This window comes from Anoplopoma fimbria, chromosome 20, assembly GCF_027596085.1.
Source record: "Anoplopoma fimbria isolate UVic2021 breed Golden Eagle Sablefish chromosome 20, Afim_UVic_2022, whole genome shotgun sequence".
NCBI lineage: Eukaryota > Metazoa > Chordata > Actinopteri > Perciformes > Anoplopomatidae > Anoplopoma > Anoplopoma fimbria.
Genome location: NC_072468.1, coordinates 7,057,412 through 7,083,173, shown reverse-complemented (window position 1 = coordinate 7,083,173; position 25,762 = coordinate 7,057,412). Strand labels below are relative to the sequence as shown.

The 25,762-nt window shown below is 42.6% G+C and overlaps 1 protein-coding gene across 2 annotated transcripts in view; it reads right to left on the bottom strand.

Moving 5' to 3' along the window:
• Nucleotides 1-274: 274 nt before the first annotated feature.
• znf407 (zinc finger protein 407) overlaps nucleotides 275-25,762 on the bottom strand; it is a 139,566-nt gene continuing 114,078 nt past the window's right edge. For both annotated transcript variants that reach the window (XM_054621362.1, XM_054621361.1), the window contains one exon: nucleotides 275-1,752. In XM_054621362.1, coding sequence (XP_054477337.1) covers nucleotides 890-1,752 — 863 coding nt within the window. In that variant the 3' untranslated portion in view covers nucleotides 275-889. The remainder of the gene's footprint in view (nucleotides 1,753-25,762) is intronic.

The following is a 25,762-nucleotide window of genomic DNA, read 5'->3' as shown; positions in this document are numbered from 1 at the left end:
GGATAGGATGACGATTAGGATGATGGTGATCATGAGGATGATAATGATAATGGTGATGATAATGATTGTGTTAGTGATCAGCAAGCATGATGGGATCCATCAGCTGATGCATGATATGTACAATATGCACTGTGCTGTACATGTAATGGTAGTATTGATGCTGAAATGTGGGCTTGGTATGACAATTAACAACAAATACAGCTAAGAAAAAAAAACTGGACACAGTTGTTAAAAATTAGATTCAATTTTTATTGTCATAAATGAAATTGCATTTATGGTTTTAATGAGGTTTCCCAAAAGCTAAACTTATAAGAAGCCGATGTATAATTATCACTCTATTTTATTACATATAAATCATCTGTAAGATCTGTTTTGGAGTTTGTTTGTCCAAAAAGTTGGTAATTCATAACTAGTAATATACTAATCTCTACAAAGTATGGAAAGAAAAAAAATAAGGAAATTGACAAGAATTAAGTAACCATTGTGTCTTTGTCAAAATTCTGACAAACAAAACTTAATATTAAACAAAGGTATCAAAGAAAACACATATTTTGCTTTATAATGACTCAGAATATAAGATGCATTTTCCAAATAAATTTCATGAGGAAATACATTAATTTCACTAAGTTGCATGGCATTAATCAAGTGGTTGATGTAGTCTTGGTGGATGTGAGGATAGCAAGTTAACTCACTTAGCACCAAACAGTTTCCACCACTGTTCCTCTCAATAAATGATGTTTAACCTGAGTTGAGTATAGCGCAAGAGAACATAGTAAAAAGAAACGGAAAACAGAAGAGATGTAAAATTAAAATATGTTGGCTTTTTCAGAAATGAACAAGGACAACTGAGATGAAATAACAAATGTCTTTGAGTAGATTTCTCTCTCCGCTAGCCTTCTAGAACTATATTATGAGGGGTACCATCCAGATAGACCACCATCTCTTCTCCGGCCTGCGGCTCCGCCTGCTGCATCTCCCCGTCGCCCCCTCCAGCCTCCCCATACACGCCTTCCTCCACCTGCAAGGTGCAGTTGTCCAGCTCTGTCACGATGTAGTGCGTTCCTTCATCATTGACAATAACCTGGGTTAGACCTTCCTTCATCATCTGGGACGCGGCGAGCTGCAGCACCTCCTGCATCCCCTCCTGGCGGGCCTCCCGGATGACCCGCTCCTCCTCCTGTTCCTGTTTCACGTTTCGCTGCACTACGCTCTGCACAGCCTCGGCTATCTCGGGGGTCAGGACCTCGTGGACGACGGCTGCCTCCCCTAGCCTCTCCTCGTGATGGCCCATTTCGCTGACAGCGCTGAGCAGAGCATCCAGAGCTGTGGACGACTCCGAGACAATGTGACTTTGTCCCGCGGCTCCTCTAGCCACAGCCCGCAGCTCTTTCCTGGCCTCCCCCGACTCCAGCACCACGTACTGGGTGCTGCCTCCAGCCAGGTGGGCGCCCGCGGATGCCACTTCCCTGCCCGAGGCTATGAATTGTCCGTCCTCTGTGATGTGGAGCACCTCGGCCACCTGGCCAGCCATGGCCAGCGTCTGTAAGGTGGCAGCGGCCGACTCCTCGAGGGCCTGGTCGATTGTCACCTCCCCGTCGCCGTAGCCCTGGATGATGATGACCTGCTGGACTCGCTCGTCGTGGATGGACTCTGATAAGTCCTTATTGTGCACGGGGGATTCCACGGCTTCTGCTTCCACAAATGTAGCCCCCTGACCTTTCAGACGGCACTCGAAAGACTTGGACACGATACCTGTGGAACACAGAGACACATTTGATATTACATTTGGCTTTTTTAGTACTTTCATTCCATTTCTGGACTGATACCACTACAAACTGAAGTTATATTCTTCCTTTGGTCATGGCATGTGTTATAAGTATAAGGAAAAAAAGATAATTTGAGCTAAAAAGACTGACAGAAGGGATGTTTTGTCCAAAACAGAATATAAAAGGAAAATAATTTAGCGGCATGATTGTCAGGATCATATCCATAAGACCAAAAACCAAACAGACATGGCAATAACTGCACATACAGTACCACACATGGCCGTTAAATTCACCCGCTCTCTTTATAGTCTTAAACAATTGTTGAACTTACTAAGTTAATACATCCTGACAAAGAAGGAAAAAAAACTTATAGGGAAGTTGATATAAAAAGGTGATGCAACACTTCACATATTTGTGTCACTTAATGCATGAAAGGAGACAGAATATGGAGATATTAGGCTGGCGGAAGAGTGTGGTGAGATACGGCTGGTGCTAATTGAGCCACACTGTGCCCTCTCAGATCACAGGTTGCCATGGCGTTTCCAAGGTGATAGGAACAGTGTTAGAAATGCCATTGTTTAAACAGCGACTGGCTCAGACATTTGTAGGCTAATCTATGCAGAAAATGGGAGTTTGAGACGGTGAAGAGGGGACTCTGTTCACAGCTCGGCTTCTGTGCACAAATGAACTTATTGTACACATACTGGAAGCACACACATATTATTGTCACAGAAGGACTGCGTTGACCCTCATTTGCTATGTTTTAGTTTCACCTGAAGGCCTGCACTTGAAAGTTTGACGAATCTACAACCCTTTAAACTCATGACACCCTTTAAAAATCAAAACCTCTCTTCAAAACATCAAATTATTTGGAAATAACAAAATAACTTTTCTTTCTTTTATCTAATTTCCTGAAAAGTTGACATTTTGGTTGTACAAGGTTTACCCCCCAGGGTGGAGTGGAGATCCCACAGATCACACAGTACATACAGGAACAAACTCATCAATCATTGATATTCCTATCTCCCCCTGACATTTAATGTCCTGCACTCACAAGGTTGACAATGTGATCGGAAAGTCAGAGTTGTGCTGCAAACAGTATCTGACCCAACAGTGCTCCGTCCTCCGCTAGTGTAAACAGGAACAGAAATGTGGTAGCTTTAACTCTAACTCTTATTGGAAAAGTAGGCAGCGACCACTGATCCTTTGGTGACAGCGAGTCTGTAAGTCCTGCGTAGATACACACCCAAGATAGTACTAATGTGTACAAGCGTGTACATTAAGCGTTGGAGAAAACAATGAGAGAGTGTGTGTAAATAGTGTGTCCAGCATCGGAGTAACTGTTAAGACCTGGACAGACATAAATTACAGATAGTAGTGTCAAGGAATAAACATAATGATTTGAATGGCTGCAAGCAATGTTAAAGTCCTTGAGTTGTGTGTCACCACCCAGATTCAGCAAATAACTCAATTTAAGAGCATTTAAATTATCACCAATACACCAACTTGCAGTGTTTTCTGTCCTTCTCTAGAAGTTAGATAGCTTATGCTGTATATAAATTTGTCCTCTGCTCATATTGCACACAGTATCATAAATCCTTAAAAACTGGCACTATCCTAAAAGCAAGGCGATGAGAACTTGTTATTTTAATGACACCTGCACACATACGCCCACACTTGTCTTCAACTGCCAGGTTTATTTTAGGCCGCAGCTAAGACTGAAAGAATACTGGACAAAAGACAGACATTTCAAGATCTCTCTTCACAAAGACTTTGCAGAGAGGTGGAAGAGTTAGCGTTTGTGCAGATGGACAGGGTGATTTTCTTCTTAGTATAAAGCTCTTTTCACCCACTGAGTTTCATACCTGCTAAGAGCAGTTACTACAAACTCTGCAGCCGTTTCCTTTCAGTGCAAAGGAGAACAGGGAAACCGGACCAGGGCCTTGTTAATAGGTAGGTTTCTTGGTACTCTGGAGTCTTGTTTAGGTTGATATCAGGGCTACATTTTGCATTATAGCTTAAGGTGAGGATTTGTCTCCACGTCTCTAACTCTCTTAGCCTGTCTCTTACTTTGTGAGTCTCTATTTACCTCTATATATCTGCTGCATAGCTCTCCTTCCTTATATATGTAGTAGAAAAAATGTGTCTTTGTGTTAAGGCAAATGAACACAAAAAACCCCTGTGACGCTGCAGTACACAAGCAACGAGTCCGTGTAGTAAATATCAATTCTCCCCCTACAATTTGTATCTCAAGTGACAAGCACAGTAGTTAGTGTGTGGAGGGAGTCAGCACTGTCGAAGTTGGCATTTTGAGCAGCAGAGGTTACCTATTTACACAGAGCTACAGGGCCGATGCTAACTGCCTACGCCAAAACGCTGCGAGCTGAGAGGTCGGCTGTGGAGGACAATAACTCAACGGATGTGCAGTTTCTATTGCATTACCATAAAGGCTGTTTTTTATATATATATATATATGTATGTGTGTGTGTGTATATATATGTATGTGTGTGTGTCTGAGAGGGAGAGGGCATGTTAGTGAATGAACTCCTGACTGTTTGTGTATGTTCAGCTTGGTAAACCTAGCATTTGCCAGTTTGTGCCAAATATTTGTTAATGCACGTACGCATTCACGTGCCTCTCTGAATGCACGTCGTATGTATGTGTCAATATGTGGGTGTGATGTTAAGGTCAGGCTTTACTGGTGTGTGTCAGCACAATGTGTGCTACTATACCTATTTGTATGTATATGCCAAGTCCCTGCGTGCGTGTTTGCTTATATAAATGTGTGTGTGGTGCTGCGGGGGTGGTAATGCTAGTGTGTGTCACATTAGCCATGGGGTGCTGTCGGCGGGACCCAGCGGCGGCCCGCTGAGGTTTATGGAGTGTCACTCAGTCGCCGCAGCCGTGAATCAAGTTAATGTTGCAGATCCCATCTCTTCAGTTGTCCTGCGCTCCCGGTGGAAGAACAACATTTGAACAGCGTGATTTGGCCCCGGCGAGAGGCTGATGCCTGTTTAATATGTGTTTTGAGTGTTCTGACTGACTGATTCCTTTAACAGGAACTAGGAGAGAGGGTGAGAGGGAGAGACAGAGGGAGAGGCAGGCTGCTTTATTGGCTGTGATTTGAAACAAGATGGAGGCTCCCTGAGAGGAGTACAACAACAGGAGGAAGAAAAGGATGCAGAGACAGGCAGTGATGTCATTTTGGTTTTCAGATGACAGGAGAGTCTTACATTAAAACTGAATCAGTAATTAATGAAAAATGTGTACAGAGCTCAAAGTATACGTTGGGGAATTTGACTTAATATATGAATTTAATTCATTCAAATTCAGATTCAGATGCAATTTATTTCTCTATAATGATAACTCTAAGAGTGCGAGTAACTAAAAGGAAGGAGAATGACATGAGTGGAGGGGACGGAGAGCTAGGCATTAATGAAAAGGAGGAAAAATGACGGAGAATAAAAAGCAAAATCTTGTAGTTGCATTCTACATTTTCCAATAAATCAAATGCCAGGCGCAAAGCATATCTTATTTTTGTGATAACCACTGGAAAGTGCAGCGATTTGTCACCAGAAGGGGTTTTTAAGATCAGGCCTGGTTGCTTTGTGGGAGTCATAGAAACAGTCCAACTGGTCCAAAGGTGGGTGTCCCAGAAATCGTCCTTATTATTTTAAGTGGGCTTGAATCCAATAGCGGAGAAAGTGAAATAGTTATGATATGCATTTTTATATTCTGCTTTGTTCTTAGTCTTGTTTAAGTGTTGGATCAGAAGAACATCTGGGAGGAACACAACTGTCTGCATTGAGATATAACAGTGATCTAAATGAGTGAAACGGGATAACTCCAGGGATAACCCATACGTGATCCCTGGAACGCCGTTTGCTACCCGCGTATGTGGCTTACACCAGCCGGTGTGTTAGCGTCAGGTCAGTGCGGGGAGCTTCCCTGCTCAGTGTACGGTACAGATGCAATTATTGATCAGCGGATCAATGGGCTGGCCAGCGGCGGGGGCCCCGGGGCCTCTAAGTGGCATTACTTCAGCTCGGAGAGGCCGCCAGGGGAGCGGTCAGACAGCACTTACCAGCAGTTAGAGAAATTAACCTTAACACCGAGACACCAGCACACACACAATCAATTACACTCGCAGTAACACAGGTCAGCTCGCTGCAAATGTAAGCTCACTTGCACATGCACATGTGATCAGGCCAGCACGAACACACGCCTACATGTTGATATACTTGTGAGGACATTGCACTGGATGTAATCCCTAACCCTCATCTCAGCGTTCGTATACCACACACCACTTCCCGAGTGGTCCTCAGAAGAATACACGTACACAGAGACAAACATGAAAAACAAAGGAATCAATGCTGTATAGACTCTTCAAGCAGGCCAAGTCAAATAAACTATATCAAACCATAACACTAGAGTGGAGAAAAAAAACATGCTCTCCAAATCAATTACAAGGTCAATGGCAGGACCATGAAAAAGGCAGAGCTTAAGATCAATTCTTAACTACAGCTCAAAACCCTTTACAATCCTTTTACCAGCCGATTACCTTCAATTATAGATATGAAGCCGCTGCCTTGAAAAGAGCATGATGGAGACCCCTAAACCTGACACACATATAGCTGTTATTTGTGGGGGATTTTTTTACAGACGAGGTAGTGTGCATGTGTGTGTGTGTGTGTGTGTGTCACTGGTGCAGGCTTTTGAAGGTGACACTGCTAAGTAGATAAAGTGTCAGTTCTGGGTGTATCCAGGTCAGTGGGGAAAGCCTGCATATAAGAATGTGTGTCTGTGTGTTTGTTTCTAAGTGTTTATACCTGTCTGTATTTTAACGTCTAAAAATTGATTAGGGTGTGTATTTCATTTTGTCTTTTTAATAATCAGATTCCTTTTTTTCCTCATTTTCTTGTGATTTCTAATTATTTTAAGAAAGGTGCTACATAAACACACGTTTACTGTTATTTAGATATTTTATTTCTGTTTCCGCCATAATGTAATTATGTTATGTTTTTATTCATTATTCACACTATATGTATGTGAATATCTTTACATATTAGTGCAGAATATGCGTCTAGTATTATACAGTCTGTCTAAGTACAAGGGTTTATGTGAATACTCTTATTTCTTTACATATTACATTTAGACCATGAGCTATACTGCATGTAAAGAGCATAGATATTTATAAATGATTTAGGTTTATACAATTACATGTGTCTCTTTGCATACTAAAAATGACAATCATCAATATGTTTATTCACTTGTATGTGTGTGAGTGTGTTTTAGGATGTTCTTTGGTCGAGCTGTGTACACATCGACCTTACCTGCCTCTCCTCCCCTGTGAGGCCTCAGGCAGAGCTGCATGTGTTTCCTATTCTTGTGTGTGTGTGTTTGTCTGCCTCTGTGTGAGTGTGTGTGTGCGTGCACAAACCAGCAGGTCAGCTGAGGTCTGGCTAGTGATGGCTCTACTTTGTCTGGTAGGGACAGCCGCTACTGTCACCTTTACAAACGCCATGAATCAACGCCAGGGAGGACAGGCCGGCCGACCAAAAAACAACCAATTATACAGCAGCCAGATTGACACAGGGTGGACTGGGCAGGGAGAGAGATGGAGACGCACCGAACACACCCCAAGGACGAATAAACAGAAGAGAATGAGGGCACAGACTGACAGAGGGCCTTCTGGGCTGCAACACCTATACAGTGACTCTGAAGGCCAATATTAATGCAAACATTGACTTCAGTTTGAAGTTAAAGAAAGAGTCAATGTCTTCTACATAATCTGTGACGTCAGTTGACATAACACAATGTTTAGTCTATAAAACGCATTCATGAAGACTCTTAGAAGGAAGCATACATCATCTGACACACAGGAAGTAATGTGTGTGGTTTCTTCTGTGGTGTTTCCTTTCTATTGTTGATAGTCTCTTTACTGTCTCTATAATTTGAGTCGTCCACCATAAAGAGAAGAGTTTGGGTCAGGCAGATTCACAAAAAACACCCCATAAATTGTTTTCCTACAAGAGAGGATAAATGATGTTGTCAAGACTGACGAATCATCTACGAGCACAAATGTGAGTGCAAGCCAACATTTTGAGACATTCCTGCTGCACCAAGAACACACAAGTTTAAACAGGGTTCAAAGGAAAACAATAACTGATCAAACATAAAACGTGTCAAGTCAGCCTCATATAAGCTGGCATGTTTCACTGGTTCAAAAGGTGAGGAGTACGCACACACACACACACACACACACACACACACACACACACACACACACACACACACACACACACACACACACACACACACACACACACACACACACACACACACACACACACACACACTTAGTGGTCAGAGGGAACACAGGTCAGTGTCCTGCTCTCAGCTCTTTTTCTGCTGACTGAGGATGACCCAGTGTGAGTATAATCTGGTCCACACTAACTCTATCTACCTCATGTCCACTGGGTCTTAGCCCCCAGAGAGAGAGAGAGAGAGGTGAAAGGGGAAGCAAATAAAAAAACACAATCATCGGGGAAACCATCCCTACTACACCTTTACTTTTTATCCTCTGAATAGCTTTCGTGTCTCTTGAGGCCATGGACTTAGTTACAGTATTGGTAAAAACTATCTCAGTTTCAGCTACGAAATTAGCATCAAGAGTTGAGCAAGCAAATATTTTGGGATGAATGATAGATTTAAAGTTATTAGAGGTTTAAATGCTGCTTCAAAAGTAAATAAAAACAGATTTTTCACAAGAGACGAAAGGGACACACTTTGAGAAATGAAGAAAGGATTTAGTTAAAGATTTGGACATTTAATGGAATCCATGAGTGTAATATTTGTTCCCTGGGAGTAATAAATAAGCTAACTGTGCTCACCCCTTCCAAGGAGGACCAGATGGAGGGGATTTTCAAATTAAGAAGCGGGCTAAGAATGAAGGCTTGTCTAGCCAGTACAGTTAGTACAGGACGCACTGGGATCAGTGCTGCATCAAAGGGAAGGCAAGCGTCATCTACCGCAACGCAGAGGCTGCTGGGAATTCATCTGGTTGGCTACGGATAAAAAAAGAGCAAACGTGTGGGAGGTTGCTACAGTTGCACAAAGTGATGCCTGATCAACCTCAGCAGGGCTGCCAGCGAGAGGGCGTCTGAGGCTGAAAAGGCCCTAAAAACACCTGACGACTGCGGGTTACATCACTGATTATGTGCCCCAGAAAAGCATTACAAGATGCATCACTGTTTTCCCCCGATGCTGTAAATCTCTGCTATTTGCACCGCAGATGAAGGTCAGAAATGATCACAGTGTGGTGGCCTCATGAGAGCAGAAAAGAGAGACAGAGTAGTGAGAGAAGGCCTCATCCGAGAATCCAAGAGGGACGGTTGACACATGAAACAATACCAAAGATCACAACACTCTTCTTTCTCCTATTCCCCCTCCTTCCTTCCCCTTCTCTCCCCCATTAGGCCCTTCTTTCTATCTCTCTAGCCTGTTTCCTTCTTCCTCTCTCTCAGAATCTCTGGAGGTGGACCTTTGATTGCTTCTTTAATTAGCCATGTCAGACGGCTCCGTGGATTTACTGGGGATGTCGAACTTCTGCAGATAATTACGTGCCCCTTTTTCCCTTTCTCTCCACTGCCACGGCCCTCCAACCATCCCTCCATCCTGCTTTCACTCTTTCACTGTGTCCCCTATCTATCCCTCTCACCCTCTCTACCATGATTTAATGATTAATTATGGATGTAAGTTGAGAATAAAAGCTTTTTTGCTAATCAAAATGAAAATCCCCCCCCCGTCTCTCGTAATTACAGTGTGAAGATGATGTTGCTGATGTCTTTTTGTTTCCAAGGCCTGGCCTGCGCACTGATCTGAGGTCCGTCAAGGCGGAATTGAGTGAATAATCACAACATAATGCCTTGCTTCAAAATTTCAAAAAAAAGAAATTAAGTAGGACGGATTGGGAAGAATACAGACAAAGAGTCAGAAGCAGATTGCTATGGAAGATGTCAGTATAGAGGCCAAGACCAGAAATCAAAGGGAGGCCTGTCTGACTACAGTCTGACTACAGCCATCAGTTATGGAGGGAATGTTTTCTATAGTTCAGTGTTTGAGTTCAAAATGACTTAATATCGCATCTTCAAATTGTTTGTTTTTTCCGACCAACATCCAAAGATATTAAATTAACAACAATATTTTGATTTAATATGTATAAACCCCACAATAATTGATTAATTATTTCAGCATTCATTATCCCAATTCCTCACCTCCGCCTGGAGTGTGTAGGTGAGGAATTGAGCACTTGTCTATTAAGCTCTCTTTTTTCATTCTTTACAAACTACTTTTTTATCACATTTGTGTGTACAAACGACTGTATATTGTCTTTCTGTTAAAATTAATTTAATACCAATCTAACACACTGGTGTTTGATTTGATAAAAGGTAGACTGTGAGAGCTGAAACAATTACTTGATTCATGTCGACACAAAGTTACACAACCTGTATTTGTAGAATAAACTACCCAATTTCATGACGATTTAAACATTCTTTAGATCCGGCCCACAAATTGTGAGGATTTGTTGCTTTTCTACTTCGGAGAAACTACCAAGTGCGTGTTGAAGAGTCACATATCTTTGGAAAACCCATCGCCCTTCACCTTGATGTCAGACCTGGCTGCGCTGCACAATTTCTATAACCTTGTTGAAAACAACAATCAAACAGCAGAGATTGGCAGAGATTGGTCTGGAGTTTGAAGGCGAGGAATTGAAAACTTCTCTATGAAGCTCTCTTTTTTCATTATTTACAAACTACTTCAGGCTATTTATCACATCTGTGTGTACAAACAAGTACACCACTATAAATGTTAATTGTTAGGTGCAGCCTTAAATGTGCTAAATAAGATATTCAGAGCATTAAAACTGCAGCAAAAATCTATTAGCTATGTAAAGATAGTTGAGTTATGTCAGCCAGAGCAGAGAATGAAGTATCTCCCTCTCTGGTTCCCCCTCAAGTAAACACTGTTAGCTCTGTCAGCATTGTGCCACAGTTTGAACTGTTAGCGTTGTTAGCAACGTTAGTTTCAAGCCGCTGGCTCAGCCGTCAACATGTTAAGAGCCGTTGAGAGGCAATTGAAATGCTCCCAATCTCGTATTTAGCACCTTTAATTCATGGACAAACCTCAAAGCTTTATTTCCACCTATCAGCGAATATGGTCCAGAATCTAGGTACTCTGTGGAGCAACTACAGATTGATAGCAAAAACACATTGATGGCAATACAACACATCAAAGGGGTATTCCAGCCATTTAGTGGTGCACTTCCATTGTGTGGAGAGAGCTGAGGTCGAGCTGGAGGGAGCCAGCTGGGTAACGCTACCAAAACAGTGGATCCTATCATGCATGACACAACCCTGTGACACAGACCTCAGAGTACAAATCAAAGTTTGAAGTCTCAAAACAAACGGGAGTTATTAGTACAGATTCATATAAGGAGCAAATTCTTACAGCACATCAATGCTTTGCTGAAAATGTGTATTAATGGTTGTTTGGCCTGTTATCATCAGATGAAATAATCTTTTTATTAACCAAAACATCACTGATGCCAACTAAATCAAAGCCTGGCCATCCATACAGTATATCCCTATAAAGAATATTGTATGACGAGTCCCTATTGTTCCCCGCTGAGTGACTCACACTTGTATGCGACACACACTCTTACAAACACACAGGTCTGTTTGGCTTATTCTCGATCCTTCCTGCCATATTTACTGGGTATTTACCTAACAGAGGCATGCTGGAGATATTTATCGTCCTGATGGCTCTATATATAGGGCTGAGGAGCTCGGCGAGAGGAGAGGCAGGCGCGGTGGGAGGTTGCTTCTCTAATCTCCATCTCCAGGCTGACAGGCCTGAGAAGGCCCTAATGAATGACTCTTTTCATCTACGCGCCTGTGTGTATGTGACAGTATAAATATTTAGCAATATTGGAGTCAGCTCGTGATTTTACACAGATGGAGTGATTGATGGCTCAGCCCCCCGATGCATGCCAAAGACCGTCCTGGAGATGTTATATAAACCGCCACAGCCTTTCTTTTTCCTCTCTCTCTCTCTCTCCATCATCTCCATCGCGCTCCCTCTCTATCTTTTTCACGCTGCCTCCTCTGCACTCCGCCTCCTTCCCAGCTTGTCTTCTCGCTGTCGATCCGCCCTTTGTGGCTCTGCCAATTTGCTTCACTGTTGAATTTCTATCATACAGTGTGGTGTCCCTACGGCTGTAAGACAGGCTAAATCAGAGGAAAACAACCTGACAAGGAGGAAACTCTGTGGAGATGGGCATCGACATGTTACAGTGCAAACCAGTTAAGCATTTTAAACCACTTATTACAACACTTTTTTTCCCCTACAAACTCATTCAGAAGCCACTATCAAATTCTTATTTTTTTTTTATCTTATTCATAAACATCTTTGTTGTAGCTCCATTTTAAGCTACTGTAAAGTGCTTTGTAAAACTTTTTTTTTTTTAAAGTTTGAATATTGATTGATTGATTTTCCATACATGAAACGTGGACACAGTATGAGCCTTGTTCCCATGAGCTTTTTTGGAAAGTTACAAAACTTCAGGTCAAGGTCAACATGTGAGTGAGAGCTGCTCTTTAAGTCTGCAGGCTCCCACATAAACACAAAGATACAGGACATAGTCATACACTCACACTCACACACAGTCAGAAACACATGCACACAATGCTGTCATCTGTGTCAGAGAGAAACCAGACCAGAGCCACTGTCTGTTTGTGCAACACACACACACACACACACACACACACACACACACACACACACACACACACACACACACACACACACACACACACACACACACACACACACACACACACACACACACACACACACACACACACACACACTCTGTCTGCTGCCAATATGCTGCCGGAGCTCTATGAAGAAATAGTGTGTGTGCGTATGCAGTTTGGTCTAGCTATACTTGTGAGGACTAACTTGTGACATCTCTCCACAACTTTTGAGGGGACATTTTTAAGTTTTGTGGGCATTTTGGCTGGTCCTCATTGAGAACAGTGGCTCGTCACTCAATATTGGTGAGGTAAAAGTTATGCCATTGCTCACGGTTAAACATGGTATTGCTTAAGGTAAGATTAAATTTCACGAGAACTAATGTATACGAATCTATTGCATTTGAGTGCCTTTGTGTGAGTGTGTATGTTTGTATGTGTGTACTACGCAGACCTTCTGCATTGCCTCTGCATAGCCAATTAAACTAAAATACAGGAACAAAATCCCTGAACAAATATATGAGGACTTAAAGGGGGGATGTTGAAGATGTATTAACCTTGTAATTGCCTGTGTAAAATATGCTCCCCTGGTAATGAAATTTCCTGCTTTAATTTGAAAAAATTGGGGAAATATCTCCCCTTTTTTGCCTTGTGTTTTCTCATTTAATTGCATTTAAAACTTCAATCTCAAACACCCCCATCGCTTTATTGGAAGGAAGGCCCAGCGCTGGACCGCCACATCTATTAATCTAACTGTCCTTTATCGGAATTAGCATTCAAATGTGATCGGTTCCACTGAGCCTTCGCCACCGCTTGTAATTCCAACAAAATCCACTCCCGTGCAATAACTACAGTGCCCTTCAAGACCACTACCACCTCCCCCTCGCTTTGAGAGGTATTGATTTTTATTTGTTCTGTAATGAGAACAATTAGTCTTTTTCCTGCCCTCCTTCATCTATCACCTCTATGTTCCTGTGGCTCTGCCAACCAGCCGACCTGTGTCTTTAAACCCAGCTGGAGGTCCATCCTCTGGGCAGAGGACACCACTGTGCCCCTCTGCATAGGAAATACAAAAAGCTTGAAGAAAGATAACAGAGGGCATTTCACTTTTTTTTTTTTTACCGAGGGCCAAAAACTAAGCACAAATACTATTTAACACTTTCATTTTCTGTGTTGTTGCTGTTTTTTGTCCCCTTAAATTGTTTAGCTATGTATAACATTTTTTTCTTTTCTTGGCATGAATAAAAATGTTTGATTCTAACAACAACAAAAAAAGAATACCAACAAAAATGTTTAATTCATTACTTATCAATGCCCAGTAACTACAGAAACAAATTGCATCCTATATATCATACTGGATAGCTGAATCCAGTGTGGCTGGTGTTAACATGTATCATAAAATGTGAAAACACAATAAAACACTCACATGTATCCATTAAGAAAGCTTCAATCTCCACTGTGGGAGTAGAGTGGCATGCTGGACTGACTGCTAGCAGCGATCAGGAGACTTTAGCCTCTATAAACCACCTGATTGACAGAGTGATTTGTGACTGACTGACTGGATAAGTGGCTAGCCGCTTGCTCCGTGCAGCAGTTTGTGCCTGCATACTAGCATGTGTGTATATACGTGTGTGTGTGTGTGTGTGTGTGTGTGTGACGTCAGGTCCTATTTCAGCCATGGCCGGTGAGGAATGAAGCAACGGAAAGAGTCCATTTCTCTTGCCGCGCTGCCTGAGCCTTACTTACCCTAATGATGTATAATAGCCTGCAACTACACTTAACCTGAGCATTACTGTGGCAAAGACTGAGTGGAAGAGGCACACAAGCAACACACACACACACACACACACACACACACACACACACACACACACACACACACACACACACACACACACACACACACACACACACACACACACACACACACACACACACACACACACACACATAAAGGTCTAGTTTTTCTGAGGACGCTATTTACCAAAGGCTGTGAGGGCAGTTAAAGACCTGGCACATTGAGAAATGAAAGTCTCGCAGATAGCACTCCATCAAATCAGATCAAACCCCAAGACGTATATTGACATTGACAGCTGTATCCTCGCTTTCTCTCTGATCCTTCGCTCGCACTTCACTCTGCTGCTGACTCATTCTGTGGCTATAAGCTAAATTATACAAGCAGTTAGCATGCTGCATCTGTTGTCTGTTAATTAAAGTCATTTTCCTGGATGCCTGTGTGTGTTCATACGTGCAATATGGAATCCGGTCTTTTGACCTCTTTCGCGTTCATTAGCGCATCACTTACACACAAGCTTCATAAGTGACTGACTGAGTGTGTGTGTGTGTGTGTGTGTGTGTGTGTGTGTGTGTGTGTGTGTGTGTGTGTGTGTGTGTATAATACAGGTTGGAGACAGAGGAGAGACAGTAAATGACAGAGTCACGTGTGGCGGCTACTGTATGAAACCTCAGATCTAATCAATAGGAGTGAGGAGGACGCCAGGCGCCAGCCAGAGGGTCACCACTCATCACTCAGGTCAGCGGCGAACACACACATACATGCACAAACACACACACACACACACACACACACACACACGCAAGCATGCACAGGGAGGGCATTGCACGGGGCACATTACTAGACAGGACTATGAGGCAGTAGAGGATGGGTCAGAGTGGGGTTGAAGCACATAGCAACAGAAAGAGAGCCGGATCGATGGGAGAGATTGAAGGAGCTCCATAATGCCAGAGGAGTCACGGATGTCCAGGATACAGCTAAGCAGGGCTAGGAGACAGGTCAGGTGGGTTAAAACAGCCCAGCACCACAGGGAGGAGGCATCGACAGGCCATAAAAGAGGTGAGGGAACAGAGGAACCGACTGATTTCGATGCTCATCATGGTTGAATGCGACTATGGTCACTGCGTTTGTGTGGAGGAGAAACAAAGGACGTGAAAATGACCAGGTTGGAAATGAACTAGTATGACAGAGATAGCAGGCCTTTTAGCAACCTTTGCAGCCTGCTAAGCTGTGGGAGCTTGACAGAAAGTGGGGCAGCAGAGGAGCACACCACAGTGTGTGTGTTTGTGTGTGCGTGGACACATTGTGAGTGTGCCGTGGCTCTGCAGTAGAGAGACACGGACTGAGAGAAGGACTAGGCCTGGTGGCATTTAGCCCTGTTCTATAATGACACTGAGAGCCGCGGAGACACAGGCACTGTTATTGAATTATTGAAGGTGCACGGTGAGGTATAAATCTGCCATGGAGATGCCATACTGTTGTAACACACACACACACACACACACACACACACACACACACACACACACACACACACACACACACACACACACACACACACACACACACACACACACACACACACACACACACACACACACACACACACACAGAGGCCAGCGACATACATCGAGGCTGGCGTGACGACTGTAGGCTTTGACTTGCTGACCTTGAGGTTGTTAAAACAAGCTCTCCGTCAGCTTTTCTGCAAAATATGTTTACCTCGCGAGAGAGGAGGAGAGAGAGGCAGAGGAAGGGAAAGAGAAGGGAGCAAAAGTGTGTGTGCGCTCTGTGCTGACATTGCCGGAATAAACACAGCGACTCCATCAATTCTTCTGGATTGTGAGGCGAAATAAAAAAAGAAGACACTGCGGAGGGAGAAATAAAGTAACTACCAACCTGTGCTAGCCGGAGCTCCAGCCAGCTTTAACTACACGGCAGCATCATGACTGAGAGAAGAGATTAAGCTCTCGAGAACAAACATTTGAATCCTGTGAAACCATAGCACGCGCACACACAGATTAAACGTGAACGGTTGTATATATATGTACCTGTAGCGAATGCAGCCTAGAAACCGTACATCAACCACCAATTACTGATGTTTATCTCTTAAATAAAAAGAGACAGAGTATAGCTACATGCATGAAGACATCACTATGTGTGATAATTTCCTTTTCTTCCTTCCAGCGGAAAGATTTTCACCGCACGCACCGACACATTTTTATTTCCATTATTTTTTTCTGTATCTCTGTACAGATAGGGAGGTAGTGTTTCTCAGCTCAGCCCGCCTCCCACCTCGAAAACACGCCAAAGGCTTCCTGAACACTCGTGGACGGGATGTACTGTAGGTGTGTGCCAATGAACCGTGTGATTGCAGAATGCTGCAAATTGCATATATGTACATTGGTTTGTTTTTGTTTCAGCGTGGGTATGTATGCATATTTGTGCATGTATGTTTGTGTATGCCTGTGTGTGTATAAGCGTGTCCTGCCTGAGCTCTGTAGCCGAGGGGGGCACCTCTTCTTATTAACATCATCAGTCTGCATCATTACTAGGCTGCCTGGGTTGGGCAGCAGGTGCTATGAGAGTGCCAGGGTTACAAACGACCACGGGACCGCTCTTGGAACACACACACACACACACACACACTTGCATACACACAAACGCAACACACACACACAGACAGACTCCGAAACCCCCCTTTCGAATCCCCAAAAGGGATGCGGGGTGTCTGTGTCTATCTGTTATCCAGTGGGTTAGCGCTCGGTGTCTGGCCAGGTTTTCACTGGGGGGGACGGACTCCATCCATTCTCCTGACAACGGGCCGGCGATACGCAGCAGAGGCTGAGAGAAACTTGGCTCAGAGCAGGGGAGGGTCCGCAAGTCAACCCCAAAAAACATTACACAGGCTGTGTGCAACTAACTGGAACATGCACACGACACAGTACTGTAGAACAACAACAACAAAAAAGGATGCAATACTCAGGTGTGGATGGAAATAAACACAAAGGTAAGATGATACTGGCCTCTAAACAAAAAATAGGACATTCTTGTAGTATATGTTAGAAACAAGAGTTGACTATGGGAAAAGAGTCTGTTCACCCAAATTACAAAAACAAATATGTCCTCAATTAACTTTAGCTTTGTCTAGCCACTAAGATCCATCTCTGCTGCCAAATCACAGTTAACAAGCTCAAAGGCTTTGTCGCTAGAGCTGCAATGATCAGTACTTATCCACTAGTCGACAAAAAAATTATCAACAATAAATAAACAATTTGGATAATTGATTAATCGTGTCAATCATATTTCATGCAAAAATGACAGAAATTGCTCATTTCAGTCTCTAAAATATGGAGATTTCCTGCTTTTCTTTTCTTTTGTTTTTGTTGAAACTGATATCGACATTTGTAACTACTTTCTGACATTTTATAGACCAAATGATTAATCGATTAATCTAAAGTATAATCGGCAGGTTGTTCCAGCCCTTGTAGCCCTCTTTGTCGCCAACAGGACAATAAGTTCACATGGTTTCTTCAAAAGAGGTATTTTTTATACCTAATAACTTTCTACAAACCATTCTTCTTTTATGGAGCAGTTAATACTCAAACAGAGGAGGTGGAATAAAAGTGGATGGCGTAACAATATTGTTTCTGGTAAGACATATTGGATCTTGTTAAATTATTTGTTCAATGAGGACCACAGATGAAATTCCCTTTACCTCCACTGTATTTTGGAGGAAGAAAAATCTCAGGAACTGATACATAAAACAAACTTTTTGATCTGAACCAAATGTATTGAATTATTTTCAACAGTAACATACCGATAAGACTCTCTAAAATCATAGATATATGAAACTATTGTTTATCAGTTTTTTGAAATCTTAATAGAAAAACACACACGCACGCACGCACATAGCCACGTGCACACAACGGTGTGTAGGTTCAAACTCACACAATGCAACAACGCAAACACATGGACATCCCATAAATATGAGCATGGTCATATTGACAGATGGATATCTACACCAGTGAAGTTAATGCTGATAAAATGCACTGCGTTATTATGGCACGTAACCAGAGACTGGTAATAAAAGCTATATGAATGGGGACTGGCCTGTTTCTCAGGCGCCTCTATGGCACCACCCATGACACCAAAGATGTGTCAAAGACAACAGACACTCAATACAGTGCTGTGCTGCTCTACCCTGCCCACTGTTATGGATTATGTAGCCGGCGTGCATTCATTTAAGATGTACACATTGATCTGGCATTGACGAACCATTTCATATTAGCCAGGCTTTGCTCTTTACGGCATCAAGGGCAATCAGATGCACACTCCTGCATCAGGCTAAATTGAACCTCCTATCAATCCCAATGTGGTACACTCAAAGTCGTGCTACTTCAGTCACTAGCTGGTGGGTCACTTTCAAATAAACCTGGACATCAGGATTGATGCATAAAGTAAAACAATCAGTAATATTTTTTTATTTATAAATAATAGGATTAAAGTTAGTTTAGGTTAGATTGACCCACTCCAGGAGCAGAATCTGTTTTGTTGATTGCACAATATGCTGACATATCCCCTCAACCAACCACTTAAAACTGAATCAGAGCAGAGATAGGTATGCAACTGAATAAATCTGCATTACAGCGATATTGATTTGACTGCAATTCAATGAAAAAAATTGAGCAGGGTAGGGTGCAAAACAAAATGATGAATAAATACGAGATCCACAACAGGGGAAAAAAATTGTATTCGGTTCTCTAATATCGAAGCTGCAGCAGAAATTAATGTCCCCGGTTAGTTAGTGTTGTTAATTGGGCGTGAAAAATTAAAATGTTACCGTCACTGCTAGCTGGGAACGCAGAGAGGGCCCTCCAGCTGTATTTGACCTAACAGAGCGTGCTTCATCCCCCTTCCTTCTCTCTTCCTCACAAATCCCCCCATGAAGCCCTCCATATGAACTGTCACATTAATAACACTGCACTTGTATTCAAATTTTCTGTCGAAAAGCTAAAGAAAGATTGAATGCCCCGCCGTCGCGCGGCCAAAGATTGAAGACGTGTCTCATTGACATTGTTAAAAGTTTATGAAAATATATGAATTCTCAAACGTGGCGGGCCGCCGTGCAGCTCCACTCCCAACACTTCTGTTCGAGACTGCGGCTTTTAATCAAAATGATTGAATACCGCAAGTTTGGATTCAGGGATTCTAATAGAGGACGGATAAAGTGTCACGGTCCAGAACTAGAAAAACCACACGGGATCACACATGCATGGATAAAAACCTTTCTATATTTTTTCCATCTCTGTTTTATTTATTTTTTTAACCATATTCCTCATTGGTAGGTGTCTTGTTTTCCTCTGTTACTAAATGCCTATGTAAATGGCATGTGTGCTGACTGCTGTGTAGACTGGGTGACTGTTTTGGCTCTTTTCCTTCGCTCTCTATAGCTGATATGCAGCTGTAAGAGACATATGGCACAAACATACACTCATATGCACGGACACACGCACACTTATAAAGTGGGGTGAACAAACAGTAACAGCTGCTGGCAGCGTCACATGTGAGGACTAACGGAGTGACAGTCGGCCATGTCTTTATGTGTCCGTTTGTGGTCTGTTGCCGCGTGGCGTTGGCAGCAGAGGGCTGAGGTAGAAACACTCTCCAAAGACCAGGAGCATGCCAGAAAAAAACCCAGTCCACTGGGGATAACACATGCCATCTCATTGGACCACAGACTGCATATCAATGCAGGAGCAACAGCAACATGAGCCTTGTTTGAGCTTTACCACTACACTTTTCTGATTTTATATAAACTGACCCTAATCTCACAGGGTTCATTTGGTCTGCCCCTGGGGAACTTAAAAGACTAGAATACAACTACAACTACTGGTCATTACTAAAGTAAGGGCTTTAAGTAGACTTCGAGTAAAAAATAATAATTTAATGACAGGTGAGCCGATATAAGCTGGCATTCCCTTTCCCATTGTTTGACTTTCTCCTTAAAATGTGTTTTTATTTGGGCGGGACAGTTAAATTGAAGCTCCAACAACCGGAATGAATAATGACCATGTCGTTCTTACTTCTGCCCATGTCAACTACAGCCAGCAAGCTAAAATACGTGGTTTTAAATTTATGGCAAATATGATGACGTTATAGTTGGGATTTCAGGTATTATCAGTTATTGGCTTTGCTTTGTTTTCTTTTACATCTTAACTTTTGTCAAGAATTAATTTATTTACATGACACTGCTGCAGAGAAGTTAGGCAGAGACAGGTGGGAGCCCTTCGTTTAGTAGTGGCGGCTAAACACCGGCATTGTCTAGAAACACAGTGACACAAGCGTGCACATTCACAAACATCCGAATTTGTGGTCTTTTGAATGTTTACTTATCCATATATGTACATTATCTACTATGTGTATAGTTGAGCATCAAAGATATGCAGTGGAGGCAGTAAAAGCTTTAGTTTAGCTCTATAGCCGGCTTGTAGCTAATTAATGTCAATTATTTTAGGTTACACACCCCTTTATCCCTGCTGAACATGTGTTCAAATCAATCATTTTTAAATATTAATGTATAGTTGGACATATCATATTGAGAAAATTACAGGCTGCTGTTAAATTTGACTTAACTGTCAAATGTTGGCTGAGCTTCTGCACTGAGTGACGTATGTATTCAGTGTGTGTGTGTACGTGTGTGTGCTCTCGTATTGCTGTGGCAAGCAGGTGGTGTTTTTCTCTCACTCCAGGAGGCTCCTCAAACAAAGAGCTTTTAGCATCAACTTATCAATCTCTGCTGCAACACCACTACCAGCTGGGTGGGGGGGTAGGTCGCGAGGTGGGGAGGCTACAGTATAAACACACATGCACACACGTATATATGCACACAATGTAAGTGTTGCCCGGAGAGCACTGTGGGAGGTGACTCATGTACCTGTTTATGTGGATGAGTTCAGCATAAGGGGATGCAGATGATAGAAGAGTAGGAGCAGAAAGAAGCAGTGATGAGGTGTATGGTGGTGGGGGGGGGAGACTCACTCTATGGCTTTGATGTAACCTGGCTTTCCTTAACTTTTAATGCAACAAAACGAGAATGAGAAATGTAAGACGTCAAACCATTTGCAACACAATCAATCCTCATTTGGAAGTATTGCCACTATACTTTCCAGTATTCAAGTGTTTCTAGGCAACTATATCTCCAATAAAACAACTGCAATCTAAAACCCACTGGTGATACAAATAAATCCCTTTGAAAACATCTGAGGAACAATAAATTGCAAACCTGAACATCTCAATACAAAATACCAGTTTCCAGGTTAAAACTCCAAGTCAGTGCTTTTATCTGTCATGTTAGATGAATGAAAAAAAAAAGACAATTTCCACACATGGTGCACTTGACTTCAAGTTGCAGTGAACTGTGCCACCTGCAGCTGGAGTACAGTGCACTATGAGTGCACACCGAAACAGGGTTTCTCATCACCATCATCAGTGGGTGTGTTAGGGGCTGATAATAATCATAGCCAATCGCTTCGGCTCCCTTCATTGCCTTTAAAAATAGAGCTCTCTCACTATAACATGTTCAGGGTTTGGTTATGGAGAGGACAGTCCGGATGAACCACTACTGCTATGGGACTCGTCTGGGACCTGCAGAGTTGATGAGTTCCCAAATGCCAAAATATGCTGCCAAGGGCATATGATGTCACTGTTCACTATATTTTCTGTGCATTAGGAAACATAATTGTATTTGGAACCAAAATAATCCCAATATATTAGGTTTGGCTGCGCTTAAATGTGACAATAATGTCAAAACTGACTAATTGAGAACCAAAGTCTCTTTTAGCTTTTACAGTTGATGTTTGCATAGAAATCCAGGTTCCTGTTAACCATTTACACCTGAAATTGCAAATGTTCCTGGTCCAACCTTGAAAAGTCACCAACAGTTTCTACAAATAGTCAGGATGCTGTTCGTGACATCAACAGGTCTACGTCTATACTGCCATTAAAAAGTGATTTTCAGGAGACACTATTGTGACACATGAAGGCTGTTGTTGCAGCACAACTGGCTCCGGTGTGTGCCACTCATATATACCTGCTGCCTTCAGAGGGCATAATTGGAGTTGAGTTGCTGGCAGAACTTAAAAATGTAACTATATTCTGTCTTATGAATCACCGCTATAAACGTTTTCCATTCATTACAGTTTTAGCATTCAAATGTGGGCTCTGGTGTAAGAAATAACATTATAAAGGCTAAGAAAGCATTAAAATTAGGTTTCCAGAGAGGACTTTGTAAGTCCAAAAATAGAACAGACCGCATTTGCCGGCCACTGTCTCAGACCAGTTCAACAGCACTCTGAGCAAAACGTAGTCAATCTTCACACCAAAATGCTGTTTGCTGCTGAATTTTCAAAGGACACAACCTTATTGAACTCCAAATGTGCTTAATGGCAAGTCACCAAAATACAGAAAAGATGCAAGAAAAGGAAATAGAGCCCATCCGCTCATAAGACATCTAAACCGTGCCAACCCCACCAGTAGTAAAAAGAACCGAATTGAACCAATGACTGTCGTGGGGTAGTTTAAGTCCATCAATGATGAGTGAGGTGTAGTTGTAAATCCTGCTAGTGACAGGTGGGGTAGATATTGAGGCCCGACCAGTGAATGATGGCGTGAGTTGCAGTCAAATCCATCTACATCAAAGCTCCAGGCCTCGTCTTCCCTCCTCTTAGACTCTCTAAAGAGGCTCAGGAGTCACAGCTATCACTCTCTTCCCTCGACCCACCCCTCCATCCAAACCCCCACCCCCATACCACCGTCTTGATTCGCCCTTTCATTATCTCCACGGCAAGAGGGGAGAGAAATGGATGGAGGGAAAAAAAACAGAAGAAGAGGAGAGTGGAGAGGTCTGAAGAGGTTTCCAAATCCAGTGAAGCCTGTCATATTACAAAAACATGTCGCTTTAAACTAAATGTGAAATATCAGTAATTGAAGCCATAAATCCACTGTTGTGTTTCCCCTCACCTCCTCCCCCTCCTCCCTTTCTCTCTCTCTCTCTCTACCCATCCCTGTTTTCCCTGTGCTCTCTTTATTTTTTGTAAGGGTGCTTTTGATGAGCGGTAAATTGGAAATTATTTTGTGTTGTAATGCCGCTCTCAAACGTCTTCCCATTACCATGCGTCAGTCAGCACTGACAGTGAAATTACTCAACTGTCAATCTGGCTATCAGAAGAGGTGGGGGGTGTTCGAGGAGGTGAGTGGTGGAGGGGGGGGAGAGAGAGAGTATACTAGGAGTTAGAGATTGATCAATAAAGAGAGGATAACAGAGGAAGAGAGCGGGGGTGGGGGGTGGCAGAAAGCAGACGAAGGCAGGGTGGGGAGGATGTTTCGTCAGTCATAATACTTCTGTTGTGATTGAATAAATCAAAGCTGTTGCGGAATTTAGCTGTCACTGTTACCCTCCTCCTGAGTGTTCTTATTACTGTGTGTGTGTGTGTGTGTGTGTGTGTGTGTGTGTGTGTGTGTGTGTGTGTGTGTGTGTGTGTGTGTTATTACTGGTACAGGCAACAGCTCGCGAGGGCAGCAGCAAATTAACCATAATTGCAGATAAGGGACAATAAGAGGGACAAATGTATAGAATCAAGTAAATGGAATAATTCCTTTGTATGGCAATGATTTACGGTCTGACCAGGGCTCCCAAAATCTGATGATATAGCTTGGAAATAACAGGCTGGATGAAGCTAACGATCACTATAAAGCAAATATCCACCAATAAAATAAAAAAAGTGTTTTGTCCTTTTCATTCTTGTCAAAATACTCTTCATTCAATACATTTACTCACTACAAATTATCTTGTAAGGATCTTTTAACACTCTAACGATGGATAAGCAATTGTGTTTCCAATTAAAAGGAGGGCAAATTGCAATTGGAGGCGACGGCCTCACCTGCATCGCCGCATGTTATACAATAGTTCAGAAACGTTCCTCTATTATTACTGCTGCAGTGTGTGCGTTGCTGTGATGTGTGTCTGTAATGACGGGTGTGTTGAGAGCTTCCGCAGTATATAGGGAGAGAGAGAGAGAGGGGGGGGGGGGAGTGAGAACTCCTTTATTGCTCAATGCTAAATTAATTGCACCAATTATTCACGGAGAGAGTTGTCTAGTGGCGGCCTTCGGGGGGCGAGGCCCTGACCGCTCTCCCTCATTTTTAATTGGCTGTCCTGTTGAATAATTGATTGGAGCAAATGTGAAATGGATGGGAAGGTCCAAGTGTCTTTCATCACAACGGGCCGGCCGCTCTGACAGCCGGCCACAAACAAACTCTGCTGCCGTACGCAATAAACAAACAGTTGAATTCAGCCTGGCCACCGCAGAGGGGGTTAGAATAGCAGATATGACGCCTGTACAGGACAGTCCTCTCTGAAAACCAGAGATGCACAACACCAGTAAAAGTGATACTGGTGGGACTGGAATCAAGACAGGAGGATGTGTGGGTGAGCAGAAAAACTATTTGTATCATTGTGTAAACAGTGAGCCGTTGTAAACTGCTGCAAAATTATTAATTAAATCAGCAAATAAATAGTGAACTGCATTATATTTGATGTTTTATTTAAAATTAGAGCAAAGTGTAAAAGGGATTTCAGGATAAGCTCTTACTCAACGTCATCACAGGTACATTATAAAGCATTTAGGCTACAGTACCACCTTAACTGTGAGTTCTAAGAGGTTAAGAAACAGCAGGGTTTATGGGAAATATAGGCTTAATTTACATCAGCAACTAAAAAGACCCCTGGTGCGACACTTCAACTACCATATTTACACCTGTGTTTTTGTTGTTGTTTTTACAGAATCTATATCACAGCAATAATTTAGTGCTATATATAAACGGACACTGAGGGGCCACCTTAAATACATGCTTTCAGTCATTTCTTTACTTGAACTGATGCTCACATTGCCCAATAAGGACATTATTAAAATAATATAACAGCACTATGATGACACTACTAATTCAAACGCCGACCAAAATAAATAAAAAATGTTATGTTCTTCTGCTAAATAATCTGATGTTATTGGCTGGGATGTTGTGCTCTAAAGAAAAAAAGTGACCAAAATCGTATCTACCAAATAGTTACATTAAAAAGTGAATCTGTAACAGAAGTCAAATCAGAAATGCATAAATGTTTAATATATAAATCTGTCAATCATTTTATCCACCCCTGAATCTCTCTTGCGTCAACACATTACACACACTTTCTCACATGTGCCTCATCCACCACCACACACACACCTACACAAACATGCGCACACAAACCCCCCGGTAATCAAAGGCTATTAACTCCCGGTGCTTTCGCAACAAAACAGATGTAAGATTCATGAGTCCTTGCCCGTGAC